Raw genomic sequence first — 16,663 nt, 5'->3', positions numbered from 1 at the left:
TACACTGTAGTCATTTTCTGTATGCAGAACTACCTTGTAACTCCTGTAAAATTCTTCCAATACTCGATTGATTGATTCTGATTCTGAATATCTGCTCGGGGGTGTTTGGCCTTCGTAATCTCGAAGCCAAACTTGTCATATTCTATCGTTGTCGCTGGGTGTTTTACGACGGAGTAGTAATCATTCATTCATTCAATTGTCGTGTCCCCCTATGTTATCTCTCTCGTCATGCGAAAGGGCCATGCCTCGACTTGGTACTCGTACATACTTGATGAGCTTAACTATCCCCTTTTCGTTGTCTCCATTGCCCCAGTCTGACATTCACTTGTCACTTGTCACCTGTCTGCGCTGAATCGTACATCCATCAGCCCACGACGTACCTGAGAACAGTGTCTCGTCGCCATTTTTTGATAGTACATGACCTGTGCTGAGTCCTGTGTAGGTCATAGTCGTATCTCCATCAGAAGCTCATCATGGACGCATGCATGTGTGGGTGCGCAGCACCGTCTTCGTCACGATGTCCCGTCCCAAGTGCTTGTCATCTATCGTACCCCGAAAATCCCAAGACTGCCATTTTTGTTCATACAATCGTTCACTCATACGGCACACACCATGCCTTGTCGTATCTGTCAGCTTTCAAGGGGATAAAACCCCAGAGTCTGCAACTGCCGGCTCGCACCATTCTAGACCAGACTCCCAGCAGGGTGCCATGGCATCTTCTTCTTCACCAGAACCCTTGCTCCTTGATGGCGGCCAGACGGGCACTGGGCATCCTTGAGCCGGGTCCCATGGCCAATCCGCCAGCTTGACTGGCACTGTCATCCGGCATGACGGTCGAATTACCAAACTGTGGCTCATCGTCGACGACCGGGACTCTTGCACCGCCCATGCCCAAACGCCACTTCGACCCATCCGGATCCACGATGATAGGCGCGACCGTATCCGTTCTGATGCCGTGCACGGGTTCCTGCCAAACACGACTGTTGGCACCAGGTAATGACGACCCTCTCGCGCTGGGTTGATGGCCTCTCGCTGTTGTAGACGCACTCGGCATCATCGTCGATTGGCCCAGTATGGTTTTGCCCGCCGGACCCATTGTAGCGGTGATGTCTCGATGACGCTGGGCATCCAGGATTTCGAGTTGCATCAGCGTCCCAAGATTGTGCATGCCGATGAAGTCGATTTTACCGACCATGCGAGTTGCGACATCGAGCAAGGACCGAATGACTGGCTTCTTGAGAAGGTTCTTGCCTGTCATTTCTTCCGACGTGAGCTCCCCGATCTCCAATGTCTCGTTCTCAACAAGGGCATGGTTAATCTTTTTGTGCACTATCGAGAGCTCATAATGAACTCGTCCCTCCCGAGCCACGCCGGTATAATCTTCCGTCGCAGCTTCATAGCCCTGCCAGAGATTCATGTCCTGAGGGTGGTGCTTGAAGAAGAGACTCTTCGCCTCGACAACCTTGAGCTGGACGTCCTCACAGTCTGGGAGGTTGGAATCGTGGAAGCTAATACGTTTCACGATCAGATTCCTAATCTTGATTTCGTGATCGGTCGGCTGGCGGAAGACAATTCTCAATTTCTCCTTGTCCGGGACGATGTACAGCGAGTCCACGAATGCGGAGGCGCTGTTGGTCAGAGACTTTGGTGGGTCAGGCCAGTTTAGATGACCTGACAGGGTGGCAGAAGCATCCCATATGCACTCAGGTATATGAATGTTGATCATACCCACTGTAATGAGGCCCTTTCGTAGTTCATGCTTGCCGGATTGATCGACAATAATCAGAAAGTCCTCGTTAGACCGACTCTTACAAGAAAATTCATAGCTGACAGAATGCGGGCCTGGATGTCGACTCCAAAGGGTCGTGATCTCGGTCTCAGTGTTAGCTTTTAGATCCAGGACGCGATCGACATCCGCACCATTCGTCGTCAAAATCTTGGTAAATGTGGTTGAAGAAGGGAGAACCCCAATTTTCGAATCAAAGAGCGAATGCCAGCCAGACATATCGTAGGTCTTAATGTCTTGAAACCGAGGCCCAGGAGAGACTAATACTTGACCAAACGAGATCTCGAAGCTCAATCGACCATTGAAAGCCCGGCCTGCCTCGAAGACTGGCTGCAAAAAGCCAATAAGCTTGCTGGTTTGCTCATCCCGTGCCTTGTCCTCCATTATTCCAGGATGTGCTTCTGTTAGGGCTGAGTTCTTCTCTTTGGCGATCTGCTGCCGCTTCCACTTGCTCATCTGTCCGGGTTCCGGACTCGCCTTTGGCTTGGGCGCCTGTTTAACAGGGGCGGGTCCATATGCATCGAGTTTGGCCTTCTCCAGTCTTGCTTGTCTCTCAGCCTTGGTTTCCTGTGGTTGGACAGACTTCTTGCCAGGGTTCTTGCCTTGCTGATGCATCGTGGGATGAATTGGCGGCATCTTTTCCTCCGAGGCCTTCTTGTTCGGCGAATCCTGTTTCTGTTGATGTTGCTGACCTGCCTGCTTTCTACGAGTCTCGGCCTCGATCGCAGCCATAGCCTCGGCAATGCTGTTTTGTCTGATGCCAGCTCGATTAGGTGTTGGAAGGGATGTGACTCTGTAATCAGCGCCTTCCTCGCTCCATCGAAAACCTGATCTTCCGGAGGTGCGTGTAGCGACGCTGTGAAGTTCACTGGAGCTCATTGTATCCGCCATTCGGTCGATTGGCTCATCCATGATATTGGGCCTATCAGTATGAGCCCAGTCATCACTCCGTCGCGTAAGAGGCACATGAGACTCGAAGCCGGGGGGAACACGAGGTACGTTAGCATTAGTATCTAATGGCCCAAGTGCAACGTCGATAAGATCTTCCTGTCGCGGGCCTCCACGACCTCGACGACCTGTGGCTGGTCTGCTAGCTCGTGCAAATGCCCGCACATTGTCGCCTTGCTGGCGAGCACCACGTCGAAGACTTGATGGGAGCTGCACCGGTCCAGCTTCATGGCGATTATTGGAATCGGGACGGGCTGCGCCGCCTCGACTATTGTTGCCACCGCGAGAAGCAGTTCCACGACCACGGTTTACGCCGCGAGACGTGTTACCTCGGATATTGTTTCCCCCAGAAGAAGCTTTGCCTCGACGAGGATCACCACGTCCTTGACCGCGTGTGAGCTTTGGAGTCTGTCCATAAGCATTTGCATCGAACGTTGGCCGGGAGAGAGGTGGGCTCGCCGAGACGTGCGCGTGCGCGGGTGTCTGTCGAGGTGGCGGAGGTATGCTTATGCCCGGTGTTGTGAGCTGTTGCATAGAGGAAGCTGCTAGGGAAGAGGGTCTGCGCTGAGCAGGTGACGCTGGCCCGTCGAGCAGGGATTCAGGCAGTGGAGGAAAGCCGGTCGTCGTGCTTGTCTTCGATGGTGCGGCGGCAGCAGGCTCATCGTCGAGCTCCAACCCTGTTGAAGAACCCGCCAAGCGCTCTTCTGCCATGCTTTCGGTTTCGAACTCCAACTGTTCGGCAGGGTACGGCTGACTCCGGTTGACACAGCCTTGAGTGGGGACTGAGATCGCAGAGAGAATTGGGAACTTGTGGGCCATTAGCATTGTATTGCTCGATAGCACGGACTTCTCTTCATCTTCTATCAAGTCTTGTTCTGCATCGGGCTCTGCGATTGAGTTGTTCACGCCTGTGGTCCGCGACATGGAGGGAGATGCTGAAGAGACCAAGGAGACCAAAGTTGCCTGCTCCAATGCGTCACCCCTCGTCGACTTCGATGCGGCTGCAGCACCCGCAGGCGGCTCGTCATCCTCGTCGTCGGAATCAACCAGGACTCTCCGGCGAGTAGTCGGTTGTGTAGGTTCGACTGGTGCCTCAGGTGCAATTTCCGGATCTGCACCACTCACAACCTTGCTTGTCCAGGCCGCAATTCGTGCCTCGCTCGAGTCTTGGTTCATAGCAGTTTGATCACTGGTCGCCCTCGGACCCGGGTTTGAAGTGATGACCGGCTCCATGTTCTTCGCATCGCCGAAGCTTTCGAAAACATAGCCATCCCAAACTCTTGACGCATGTATCGTGCCTGTTGCGTTGACTCCATCAAGAGCAAATCTGCCAAGATATTCGAACGTCCCCATGTCGGCATTGTATGGACGGAGTTCTCCAATCACTTTCCTAAAGAGGGATTGCTCCGCTTTGTTGACGATAACGCGACGGTATGAGGGATGGGATTGGTGCATATTGACGTACTCGATTCGGGCATCTTTTTGGTTCGGAGGCCAGATGAGCAGGTTTGCAGTGGCCATGAGGGACTGCTCGGAATGTTGTTTCTTGAAGATTTCCTGAGATTGTCAGTCACATCCATAGACGGAGGTATTGAGGAGAAATCACATACCAGCAACGGCTCAAGTCTTAGGAGCTTGTCAAGAGCCAAACGAAAATCACCCTGAAACAGACGACATCTCTTCTCAGCCTCTTCAAAGAAGATGGTTGTTCCAGTCAGGAGTGTGATCTGCTCAGCATACAGAGGAGGTAAGATTTTAATGTCGCCATTTCGAGGAGTCCAGAAAGCCGTGAGATGCTGCAAGCTTTCAAGCGCGTCTTGCCCATCAGACTCGTCATCCGCCCAGAAATTCAGAGGGTCTGCCGCGGACGACTTATTGTCCTGTACAAAATCGTCCATATGAGTACCTTGCATGGGTCTCATGCGGGGTTCATCGTCAAATGCTGGTGGACGTGAGGCATTATAGTCCACATAGGCAGATAGCCCCCTCAACATCTCTTGAAGAGTGTCATCGTCAGCTGAATCAACCTCTGCGGAGAACGTCTTGAAGGCGCAGTCAGCAATGGTGTCTTCGGTGGTAGTTGTCATAGCAAAGGAAGACAAACCTGGCAGGTATTTTCGAAGGTGACGAAGGGAGCATTTTCAGGATCGTGGTAAGAGTCCCTATTTAGGTTTGTCAGTTCCTGAAAAACCAGGGGAGCGCATTCAGCAAAACTCAAGACTCACTTGAGGTTGCGGATGACCTCGTCCGACTATGACAACGTCAGTAAGAACGCCATGGCTTTTAAAAGAGATACTCGCCCCTAGCTGGGTGAATTCGAACACGGAGCCCACAAAAATCTTCTTCTTGTTGGTCGCCATGTTTGGCAAGCAGCACGCTTTCCAGCGCGTTTGCCAGACCTGGCGGCCGTGGGAGGAGAAGATGAAGAAAGCAAGGAAAGGATGAGCCTCCAGATGAATTCGGAGGACGAAATACCACTGATCAGATGGGTTGTCGAGAGGAAAGACAAATGGGAATAGAGTGGTGGAGAAGAGAGGATGAGAGTTTGTGGGGGCTCGGCACGGATTAATTTAACGCCGAGAGGGGCAACTCAGCCTCGCGAGCTGGGACGGAACTACTACTTGCTTCACAGGAGATTCCATTCACAATGAGACCGTGGTGCAACCCTTCATGCACGCATGTATCCTGGTCATGAATTGCCTTGATGTTATATGCAAGAGGCCTCGTCATGTTATACGACACTACCTTTGCTCTGAAGCAGGTAGCTACGCAATTACAATGGGTTCGGCCGCCCTGCCTATTCACAGTCCTCACCATATTACACCAGGGCGTGCGACCAGTGTGCAAAGATGGCAGATCAATGTCAAACATGCAGCCTGTATCCCAATCAATTTAGTATTATACTGTATCATCAGAAGCACTCTGTCAAAACCCTTGGGGTCGAGGAGATAGGAATATGCATTATGCGCCTAGGTCTATGCTCTAGGCTCAAGCCCGTTTCCATGCCCAGTATGTGTTCGTCACGTCGTATAGTCGTCGTCAATCCAGGTCGGGGGTTCAGTTAAGCTCGGTATCAACTCGCTAGTCACTCTCATTTTGACACCTTGATCGAGTCTTTCCGTCTGTGCTTGATCAGCTTGGTAGGACTCCTCCTGCCTGACTTTTCACTGCGCTGATCTGAAGTTTCAATGTGGCCATTGATTGAAGGCTGGCTCTGTTGAGGAACTTTAACATGCTGGCCATGATTCACAACATCCTCAATATTCATCACCCATCGCATTCGCCCTGTCACCTCGGTCATCTCATCCAGTTTCTTGTTGACCGACTCGTCATTCGTGCTCGCCTTCGCCTTTAGTTCCTTGATGGCGGTATCAATGTTTTCGCGATATGATTTGAAGTTCGTCGTCAGTTTCTTGGTGAGGTCGTCAAGAGCCGAAATTGTCTGCCGTTGCTGCTCTGCGATGATCGCCAGCTTCCTCTGCTTCTCCACATCGTCCTCGGTGCGTCGTAACAGGTTAATGAATTGAGCTCGGATTTTATCCAGCCCACTTTGCTGTCGATCGTAGTCCATCTTCCGGCAGGCTACAATGGTGTCGTATTCGGCTTCTCTTTGTGCAGCTAGAGCCTTCGCCTGACTGGCTTCTTTCCTCCATACCTCCTCATTCGCTGCTGCTGCGGCTGCCTGAGCTTGAGCTTGAGCTGTTTTGGCTTTCTCTTTGGCGAGCTCGTCGTGTAGATCTTTGACCTGTCTTTCCCTTCGTGCCAATTGTCGTTCGTTAGCCTCGTGAGATTGCTCATAGTTGCTGTTTCGATCTTCCAGCGACTGGTTCCGTGCCAGCAGTGTTTCTTTCGCCTTCTCTGCCTCCTCGTGACGCATCTTTAGCACTTGTTTCTCACGCCGCAATTTGTCAATGTCTCCTTGCAGTCGCTCGATCACTCTACCCGATTTGCCCGTACCTGCATGACCAATAGCCGAGGACCAAGGTGCGGCGTCGGAGGAAGTGGAGGAATTGTCTGAGTTGGACATGACTGTAGAGCTGTCAGTATCGTCTCCTGATAACAAGTTGGGATCGGGTGTACCTGAGTGCAGCATCGAGGCACTGACGACTCTGCCGGTGGTAGGACGAACCCCATCCTGGTGGTTCTGCTCCTTAAGCATCCCGTCAACTTCAGACATGGTGCCCTCGAGACGGACATTAGAATGTGGGATCAGTGAGGGTTCTAAAATTCAGTCGAGGTTAGCAGGTCCAGGTCTAGGACAGTCGCGAGGCCGAAAAATCTTGCGCATGGAGAGTGTGCCAGTAGGAAAGACGCACCGGAACGAGGGAATAACTCTTGAGCCGTGAGTGAGGGTAAAGGAGTTGGCGAATCTCTAGAAACACGAGATATCCTCCTCATGACACGCTCTGCCGGTGGTAAGAGGCGGAGATGACCCGATCCAGACTCGGCGGTGATTTCGAGTTGAAGGAGATGGATGCGGTGGTTGCGACACAGACAGAATTGATTGTGCAGGTGCCGGTGACAATTCGGGTTGTCTGGATCATTTCGCGTCAATGTGAGAATAATGAGGTTGTCGGATTCAGCGATGAAAATAAAAAGACAGTGAGGAGCGTGTCTCCTATCGCAGGCCGAAATGATGGCATTATTTGTTTGAATTGGGCGCGCCATGGTGGAGATCTGCAGGCGCACGGTAAGCAGGCAACGGCTGGGGGGCTAATGAGGCCAGCTGGGGTGGGTGAACGTGTGGACAATTGACAGCCGCGATCAAATCAATTAGATTCACCATACAACCCGGCGTGCCTTAAAAAGAAACCCACTTCCGGGCTGTTTGGGCTTCCAGTTGGTGGTCTCTGTCAACCTTTTTTGGTGTCCGAAGCCTTTGCCGGGCACCCGCTAGGCCGAAACCCGGGACCGAGAACGCTAATGCCAGGGAACACCCACAAGACGTGTCAAGATTTAAGCATGACGCACGTTCAATTTGGAGATCGGATTTCAGAGGCCTCTCGAGACATCTGATTTCCATTCACGAACCTCGCAAGAAGAACCAAAGAACAATTCTACTTGAGTACAGTCGCTTCTAGAGACACAGGAGCTTTGATTGTGTAGATTAATATAGCATTGTGGCTCGTCGATTGCCATTCGCCAATATGACCGACTTGAGCTGCGCTATGTGAATTAATGCTCAGTTTTCGAAATCCCGCCAAACTCCTCGCTTTCAATTTCCAGGGGAAATCGCCCAGGTGTCCCTTGTTCCTCTCTTTCACATTCAACTCAAGCATAACACGGCAGCAAAAATGCCCATGACCAATGCAGCCGAGCTACCGAGCTGAGCCACTCTAGCAGAATTCGAGTTGGGGGCACTTGTAGTCGCCGCAGCTGTGGGCGTTGGAGCAGCGGATGTCGAAGTCACGTCACCGAATGTGGCAGATTCAGATGAGGTTTCGGTGATCGTGGATGGCAGGCTTGTGGTGGTCCGGGACATGGTGGCAGAGCTATACATTTCATCAGCATCTCGACTGGCCTAATCAACTGCAATGCCAACCTGAATGTAGTGTTTCGTGGAATGGCAGACCCTGTTCCTAGTGAGGCAGTGCCAGTGGTGCTCGTGCTCGTGATTCCAGCAGTGGAATTATGTGATGCTGTTGCCGTGGTGGTCCCAGAGGCCGAAATTGTCGATGAGCCAGTTCCACCTGTGAGAGAGAATTGCCCGCTGTAGTTGATATCGTTCTGGCCTTGGGTAATTTGGAGCGCATAGTCACTGCGACAATTAGTAGAGACCGCCATCATATCGCCCTTCGACATACGAGGCAGTCTTGAGATCTTTCGAGACAGTCCATAGGAAGAAATTGTCGGAAACGCTGTCGGCCAGGGTATCAATCGTTTTCAGCTCATTTGGATCTCCTTCACGTAGCGTGATTGTCACTGATGTACCATCACCTCCTCCCCATGTAATGCTGGCCAAGTATCAGCTAAGATTCCCTCGTTTCCCAGAATCGACCACAGACTTGTATGACTCTCCCGCAACGACGACAGCAGGTACGTGGGTGAAAGCAATCTTTGTTTGTGCCAAAGCGCACGAGTAGAGCGACGCGCCCAGGATGAGGGCTTTTGAGAGGAACATTGAGGCTGCTTCCAATGATTGAAGTTCGGGTCTTTTTCGTGGTGGCAGATTGAGCAATACTAGTATCGTCAAGAGAGCGCAGTTTGTTTGCTCGCTAATTCAGGGTATGGCGGAAAGGTTGGGAAAGCAAGCACAGAGTAACGAACGACTAGCTGCACAGAAATAACTTTGCAAGCGACGCTTCACAGCATGGTAAAGATAGAAAATCGCCCGAAAGTCGCGAAGGACAGCACTGGAACTCCTCCAAGAACGGTTGGTTCTCCATTCCAGTTCCGACCCTTTCATATTTCCAGCCGAAGAGGATCCAGAATTTGTTGTCTCGGGTCGCAAAAGCGAGAAAGGAGGCTGAAGTGTTCGACCAATAGCGCGATGAGATAGAGACCAAAGCCACCTCAATCCGGTTAAAAGCTCGTTTCGAAGTAGCATCCAATTTCAGCCTCGTCGAGGTCCCAACACCTCAAAGATCGTTGATCAGCTCATTAATTTCTCCGGATCGCCGTTCCAATAGTCCACCATTACAGCCCAATCACAGACTTGTTCTTTTTCCCTCTCCAGAGGGTCGATCATAGCACTTCCACAGAGTTCATATCATGTTGTGGTTGTCAGTCTCTTCTCCGCCTTTGAAGCCTGGAAAATTATTCTTGTATCCCTGGTTGTGCCCTGCCGCCCGGCTTGCCTTCAGTCACAGATCCCTGCCATTGCACTGGCCCATAGATGGGAAATTGGTCGTTTGCGCTTCTTGGAGTCAAAGACCTGCTGTAGACAGATATGGACAGACCAGAGAGGGCAATGATTGGCACTTCTTCGCCCATAGCAGTTCGTGCCCGCCAATGCAGGGCCTGTTGCAACAACGGTACCACTGACTCTGGCGATAAATCCTTGAGAACGCCTCGCAGGGCCCCAGCAGCCAAAACGTGCGTCATGGAAATTTCACTGCTAACCTGGCCTTCAGGAGCTCCGTCTGGATGGATTGTCGAAACGTTGGCGGGGCCGAACTGTGCATATGTCCCAATGAGGTTCTTTGCTGTCGGCCAAGATGAGACGTCGTCGGGAGGACCACCCATGAAGAAATCGATACAATAGCTGGTCTCGAAAGCGAATCGGTCGACCAGCACAGTGATCGACCACTGTGTTTCCAGGTCATTGACATTCATACTTAGTGTCATGTCAAGATCGACGTGCCCAAATGAGTCGGCAATGTTGGCTGATCTCTGTTCAGTGCTTCTTCTCATACGGCTAACCGTCGCATTCGAAAGAGGACTATATTGTGCGTTAATCAGATTCCGGACGTTTGCTGCCAATTCAGGTTGGCTCATTTCCCAATCCGGCAGTTCGGCGTAACTGTAGCCAAATGTTTTGATGCTTCGGACGCCTTCGGTGGTGAACATGGTATTGCCCTCATCAGAGTGGAAGGGAGCCAAAGCTGCTGTAGGTCAATCTCCGAACTTGGTTTATTTGTGTAACAACTCACCGCTTGTTGCTGAATCGATGAAGCCTCTGGATTCGTAGTACGAGCCCCACGTATTGACGGTCGGCACGACATAGCTATCAGGGTTTAACACCTGCCACATGGCAACAATTCGATCGACATTGGCGTGATGTAACCAAAAGACGGGGTCAAACGCTGCAACATCTGGATATTGCATGTGTCCGTAACCCCCAACGCAGTTGTGGATGGTGTTGTGAATGTTTTCGATGTTGTTCACTATTCCCGGAGTACCACCAGGCGAAGTGCAAGAAAAGGTCGAATAGTCGAACACTGCCGTGAATAGCTGATACGTCAGAGAAAGAATCCTGGAGAAGATGTCTTAGCAATGCCTCGATGTTCCTACGCGCGCGCACTCACGTAGGGGCTTGTGTTCTTAAGGCCGCATTTGCTGCACTTTGATTGCCTCGTCCGGTGTTCGGGTTGTACCAGCGGACAGTTGTCCCCAAGTTCGCCAACTGCATCTTCGTTAGCACGAATATTTATCTTCGATTGGGGAAGCCTACAGGATAGGACGAGGGAAACCCGTTGCCTGTTGCATTGGACTGAAATTTGTAGCTATACAGCGGGTTATCCACGGTCTGCCAGCCTTCCGGTGTGTTGACTCTTATCAGAGACTGAGACGCTACGTCTGGCAAAGCCGGATACAATGCCCAATCCCAGTAAGGAAACCGTAAAGTAAAAGCTGCCTCTCGGTATTGAACCCGTTGGTCTTCAGGGAAATCGTTCGCAATGTCCTGTGCGTAGGTCCACACGATTTGCTGTTTGTGTATCAGCAGCATGCTCTAGAGTAGTCATCTTGAAACAATCACCTCGAACAACGCCATGTATGGTCGATGCCACACAGGGAAAGGGACAGCGCTGTGCATGCAGTATCCGGAATTCGGACCTGTCCCAAGTACTCCGTCCCAAGGAATTCGAGGAAAGCCATGGATGCCTGCGCAGGTATGAGCTTGTAATGATGTCAGTACTGACGGGATTGGAAACCTGATATCTGGAAATATGAGAGAGGATCAGACTGATTCGCAGCCTGAAAAGCCATCATCGAGAGAATCAACAAGTCGAACGGAGGACCAGATTTGGCAAAGTCGTGGATCTCATATCTTAATGGCCGCGCCCCGGTTGTCAAATTGACACCACCCGACACACCAGTCACTTTGAAGGCAGTCAAGCCCTTCAAAAAGAAGGGTAAGAGGAAGGTGAGAAGAATGGAGAGCTTCCGAAGGCCGCCTAGAGGCGACATGGCGTCAAGCTTCGTGCAAATAGCTTCTTCAGGATATGATGGTTCAGACGAAGGAACAGCTGAGGTAAGATGGCGTGTTTTGAGACACGGGATGAGTATTGAAATCAAGACACCCTTTCACGACATCATGACTTGAACTTGACCTGGTATTGTTTGTTATGCGTCTGCCAGTGCCCTGGACACTCACCGTTGCGCTGGAACTGGAGGGTCGGGCAACTGCGTCGGGTGCTGCGCATTTGTAATGGTAGTGCAAGGGAAATGAGCGCGTTATACTCATGAGTAGGGCAGCCTCAAAAACACGCCCTTCTTCGTCAGTGTTCATCCATCTGAGACTGTCTACGAATTCATTTAACACAGCAGCTGTGTCCCGTCATTCCAGCCGAGTGGGTGGACATCTGCATATCTGCACGTGTCGGATACAACGAGGAGCACTTACTATTTCCGTTCTCAGAGTCTGCATGAGGAGGCGGTCCACGGAAGCTGGCCGACGGCACATGTCCTGAACCTTGCTGTTGGACGAACATCGCCGGTAGTTACACAGGACCTGCTGCCCACGTCGAGCAAACAAAGGCTTGGTGAAGGAATGGGGACGTTAAGAACGAACCACAGCAAGGGAACCCCGTTAACACTAAGATCTTCTACAGCTTTGTGTGAGACGAAGCAATCAGAACTAAACCTGCAGTGCGAACCTGGTACGACGACAAGAGCACACCTGACAACACATCTCTAACACGGTGGGGATGTGAGAGAGAGTGTGATGGCTGTGCGGATTACTTATTATGGGAACGTGTATGGTACCATCATGTACGGATGCAGGTTGCAGCCTTTTCCTAGCGCCTTCCTTCGGCTGTGACGGAATGAGGACTTTTTATTTCTCCGGCGAGGCCGGACCAAACTCGCAAACCAGTCGTGCCAGTGTCCCCCAGTTAAAGCCAGAGCCAAAACATTCTCAGACTTCTCCTGCACTCTAGTCTTGCACTCTTCCCCAACCCAAGTCTGTGAACGAGAAGGTGTGAAAGCGTCGACAGCGATTAAACATCTTAATACGACCTTCGCTCATCCTGCGCCGTCATGGTCGAATATGTCGCTCCACCTGAGGACCTCTCTCGACTGAATCCCATCCAGAGATATATGCAAAAGGGCCAACTTGGTAGACAAGATTATGTCTGGCTCTTCATCGTTGTTCTCGCCTACTTCACGGCAAGACCATATATCCAGAAATTCTTCAAGTGGTGGATGGGTACCCAGGACCAGAAAGAGGGGGAACAAGTCATGGATGAATACTTCAAGTCCAAGGCAAAGGTCGGACCAAATGCTATTCGAGGCACCGAGCCGGAAGAACCAAACCCCATCCTAGAAAAGGCTGGCAATGCGAGCGCTTCAGGCAGCAACCTTGACAAGAAGGGTGGTCTGGTCAATCGAAAGGTGAAAGGCAAATCTGGAGAAGAACAACTATTAGACTGGGATGATGAACCGCTACGAAAACCTACCGAGGGTGATAAGTCAGACGTTGTTGCATGGCTCGACAAGTGGTCGAACGAGGCGGAACAGTGATACATGGCACGCGGACGAACGTTGAATTCACTTGGGCAGATGCTCGAGTGCATGCTGAAGATCACAAACTTGCTTCCACGAAGATTGACCTGCCTGATCTTTTCCGACTCTCATATGCTACGACCTTTGAAAACACAGCATTCACAGTGCTATGGGATCGTCCGGAACTACGACACGGCGCTGTCTGCGTAGAGCAGTCTGGACGTGGCCATGACCAATGACCAGCGTCGTGGACCTGTTGAGACTCACGGGCGAAATCAGATCAGACGAGGAATTCCGATCAAGGCGTGATGTAGCTACAAATGGAGCAGTGAAGGTCGACCCACGTCGGTGCGCTATTTCGGGTGCAGGACTGGTCTATCTGCGGCGTAGAAAGCGGCTCTGGGCGGCGCTTTTGCGCATCCACCGAGTCTCAAGGAGCTCACACACCAGATGACTCTCCGATCAAGGCAGTATCTCAATAGAGCACATCGCGTGGTCGACAAAGCGTAAAGTTCGAAGAACAATATCTTGTGTGACAGCCGTTCTTCCCATGATCTGCCCTTGCTCAAACGATCATTCCGAAATGTGCCGGTGCTGACAATTCAATTTGAATCTTTCGTTGACACTGGCTTCTGGAAATGTGAAGCAAGGCTGAAACACGAACAGCTGCAGCAACTGGCAAGGCTTAAGGGCGACTGCAGGGGTCTATCTTGGCACAGATGATTTGGAGACGTTGCGTAAACTTGAGCTGCGCATGCGGACTGTCACTACTTGACCATGAGCAATTGACCATACTCTTTGTCCCTCTACGCCTTGTTTTCGTTCTTTCTCTGGCCATCATGGCCGTTTCCACGCCCTTAGACCCTTTCCTTCGTGGAAACACGAGTAAAAATACTCGGGGTCTGCTTCGAATCATCATTCTGTGTACCATTGCGGCCGCGGCAGTGTCTGCTCGTCTCTTCAGTGTCATTCGTACGCACTGCCCTGACACCCTCATTGTAATGCGTTGAGCGCATTCGCTGACACCTGAACAGGATTCGAAAGTATAATCCACGAATGTTAGTCCTCCAAGCCATGCTTGCTTTGCAGTCCGCTGCCTCCTTGTTGCCAAATCAACTACCTCAGCAGAGTCGATTGTGTCCTGACCCTCTCATACAGTTGATCCCTGGTTCAATTTCCGAGCGACAAAATACCTCGTGGCAAATGGCTTCTACAAATTTTGGGATTGGTTTGATGACAGTAGGTCGTATGTATCACACTTAAAGAGCTGGAGGATTGACAGAACACAGGAACATGGCACCCTCTCGGTCGAGTCACAGGAGGAACACTCTATCCTGGACTCATGGTCACGTCCGGCGTCATCTACCATCTCCTTCGACTTCTTGCCGTCCCCGTCGACATCCGAAACATCTGTGTCCTCCTCGCTCCAGCTTTCTCCGGTCTTACCGCGCTGGCGATGTACCTCCTAACGTCCGAGATGTCCTCTTCTCCATCTGCTGGGCTTTTGGCAGCGGTATTCATGGGCATCAGCCCTGGTTACATCTCGAGATCCGTTGCAGGCAGCTACGACAACGAAGCTATTGCGATCTTCCTGCTGGTTTTCACCTTCTTCCTATGGATTAAAGCAGTCAAGAATGGTTCAATCATGTGGGGAGCACTCGCTGCCTTGTTCTACGGCTACATGGTGTCCGCGTGGGGCGGATACGTCTTCATCACGAACCTGATACCCCTACATGCCTTCACACTCGTTCTGATGGGTCGGTACACCTCGAGGCTCTACATCAGCTACACCACCTGGTATGCTCTGGGAACGTTAGCAAGCATGCAGGTTCCTTTTGTTGGCTTCTTGCCCATTAGAAGCAGCGACCACATGGCAGCCCTGGGCATCTTCGGCTTGCTGCAGCTGGTCGGCTTCTTCAACTTCCTCAGAGAACAGCTGCCAGGCAAGCAATTCCAGACACTGCTAGTTGCACTTGGTGGAGCAATCTTTGGGATTATGTTTTTCGGCCTGATCGCCCTTACCGTGTCAGGAACGATTGCACCTTGGAGCGGAAGATTCTACTCTCTTTGGGACACCGGTTACGCAAAGATACATATCCCTATCATTGCTTCGGTCTCGGAACATCAACCGACGGCTTGGCCAGCCTTCTTCTTTGATCTCAACATGCTCATCTGGCTCTTCCCCGCTGGTGTCTACATGTGCTTCCGGAATCTCAAGGACGAACATGTTTTTGTTGTTATTTATGCAGTCCTAGCCAGCTACTTCGCTGGTGTCATGGTTCGTCTAATGCTTACCTTGACTCCCGTTGTGTGTTGTGCTGCGGCTCTCGCAATCTCGCATATTCTCGACACCTATCTTTATCTCCCCAGTCCTGTCGACGAATCAAGCGAGTCAAGCAATGGATCTGTCAAGGCCAGCAAGATCAGCGCTAATCCTTCTCTTCGCTCCATCCGCAACCCTCTGGTTGGCATTTATTCGATGGCTTCCAAATCCTTGATCACTTCTATGTTCACTGGCTTCCTCCTTCTATTTGTCGCCCACTGCACCTGGGTTACGTCAAATGCCTACTCATCACCTTCTGTCGTGCTGGCTTCTAGATTGCCCGACGGTTCTCAGCACATCATTGACGACTACAGAGAGGCGTACTATTGGTTAAGACAGAATACACCGCGCGACGCGAAAATCATGTCGTGGTGGGACTATGGCTATCAGATTGGAGGTATGGCCGATCGCCCAACCTTAGTCGACAACAACACCTGGAACAATACGCATATCGCCACTGTCGGCAAAGCAATGAGTTCGAGAGAAGAAGTCAGCTATCCCATCCTTCGACAACACGACGTTGACTATGTCTTGGTCGTATTTGGTGGATTACTTGGCTACAGCGGAGACGATATCAACAAGTTCTTGTGGATGGTCAGAATCGCCGAGGGCATCTGGCCAGAAGAAGTGCGAGAGCGTGACTTTTTCACTGCGAGAGGCGAGTACAGGGTCGACGACGAGGCGACCCCAACCATGAAGAACTCGCTCATGTACGTTCTCCCCACCCTGCTTTCTGCAGATGGATATACTGACGTTGCCTCAGGTACAAGATGTCATACTACAACTACAATCAGCTCTTCCCGGCTGGTCAGGCTCAAGATCGAGTCAGAGGCTCGCCATTACCAGCTCAAGGTCCGGAGTTGAGCATTTTGGATGAAGCTTTCACCAGTGAGAACTGGATCATCCGTATTTACAAGGTCAAACCCTTGGACAACGTCGGGCGCCACCATCAGAGCGCCGTTGCTTTTGACAAAGGCCACAAGAAGAAGAGAAAAGCAGGGTCGAAGAAGGGTGTCAGAGTGTTGAGAGAGGAGTGAAAAGCTGAAATCCTTCTGCCATCTGTCAGGAAAGGTTCTGCAGCAGGACGCTGACAATAATGGCTTCTGTGCTATGTGACGACTACTAGACAAAAGGGAAAAATGAAAAGTTCAGGCGACTCTAGTGTATACGATATACCGATCTTTCTTGAGAGGAAGGCCACTATAAACAGTTGCCCAACT

At 51.3% G+C, this 16,663-nt stretch overlaps 6 protein-coding genes across 6 annotated transcripts; 2 read left to right on the top strand and 4 right to left on the bottom strand.

Annotated features, from left to right (window-relative positions):
- Positions 1–250: 250 nt before the first annotated feature.
- On the bottom strand, positions 251–5,094 carry PV05_04826 (uncharacterized protein; the record flags this gene model as incomplete). The annotated part of the gene is made up of 5 exons (XM_013461274.1): positions 251–4,291; positions 4,345–4,776; positions 4,839–4,896; positions 4,960–4,985; positions 5,035–5,094. The coding sequence occupies 5 exons, from the start codon at positions 5,092–5,094 to the stop codon at positions 725–727; spliced, it is 4,143 nt and encodes a 1,380-aa protein (XP_013316728.1). The 3' UTR covers positions 251–724.
- Positions 5,095–5,620: 526 nt separating this feature from the next.
- PV05_04825 (uncharacterized protein) lies at positions 5,621–7,402 on the bottom strand (the record flags this gene model as incomplete). Its single annotated transcript, XM_013461273.1, has 3 exons — positions 5,621–6,763; positions 6,815–6,955; positions 7,051–7,402. The coding sequence occupies 3 exons, from the start codon at positions 7,400–7,402 to the stop codon at positions 5,826–5,828; spliced, it is 1,431 nt and encodes a 476-aa protein (XP_013316727.1). The 3' UTR covers positions 5,621–5,825.
- Positions 7,403–8,000: 598 nt separating this feature from the next.
- PV05_04824 (uncharacterized protein) lies at positions 8,001–8,855 on the bottom strand (the record flags this gene model as incomplete). The annotated part of the gene is made up of 4 exons (XM_013461272.1): positions 8,001–8,226; positions 8,277–8,492; positions 8,539–8,688; positions 8,740–8,855. 4 exons carry the CDS (start codon positions 8,853–8,855, stop codon positions 8,001–8,003), a joined length of 708 nt encoding a protein of 235 aa, XP_013316726.1.
- A 635-nt stretch (positions 8,856–9,490) lies between these two features.
- PV05_04823 (uncharacterized protein) lies at positions 9,491–11,887 on the bottom strand (the record flags this gene model as incomplete). The annotated part of the gene is made up of 6 exons (XM_013461271.1): positions 11,329–11,887; positions 11,154–11,278; positions 10,848–11,102; positions 10,702–10,799; positions 10,327–10,649; positions 9,491–10,278 (listed from the first exon to the last, which is right to left on the bottom strand). The coding sequence occupies exons 1-6, from the start codon at positions 11,582–11,584 to the stop codon at positions 9,491–9,493; spliced, it is 1,845 nt and encodes a 614-aa protein (XP_013316725.1). The 5' UTR covers positions 11,585–11,887.
- A 768-nt stretch (positions 11,888–12,655) lies between these two features.
- On the top strand, positions 12,656–13,138 carry PV05_04822 (uncharacterized protein; the record flags this gene model as incomplete). Its single annotated transcript, XM_013461270.1, has 1 exon — positions 12,656–13,138. The coding sequence occupies one exon, from the start codon at positions 12,656–12,658 to the stop codon at positions 13,136–13,138; it is 483 nt and encodes a 160-aa protein (XP_013316724.1).
- Positions 13,139–14,462: 1,324 nt separating this feature from the next.
- On the top strand, positions 14,463–16,480 carry PV05_04821 (uncharacterized protein; the record flags this gene model as incomplete). Its single annotated transcript, XM_013461269.1, has 2 exons — positions 14,463–16,153; positions 16,207–16,480. 2 exons carry the CDS (start codon positions 14,463–14,465, stop codon positions 16,478–16,480), a joined length of 1,965 nt encoding a protein of 654 aa, XP_013316723.1.
- Between the last annotated feature and the right edge of the window lie 183 nt (positions 16,481–16,663).

This window comes from Exophiala xenobiotica, assembly GCF_000835505.1.
Source record: "Exophiala xenobiotica strain CBS 118157 unplaced genomic scaffold supercont1.3, whole genome shotgun sequence".
Taxonomy (NCBI): domain Eukaryota; kingdom Fungi; phylum Ascomycota; class Eurotiomycetes; order Chaetothyriales; family Herpotrichiellaceae; genus Exophiala; species Exophiala xenobiotica.
This window is presented reverse-complemented; position numbering and strand designations above follow the sequence as displayed.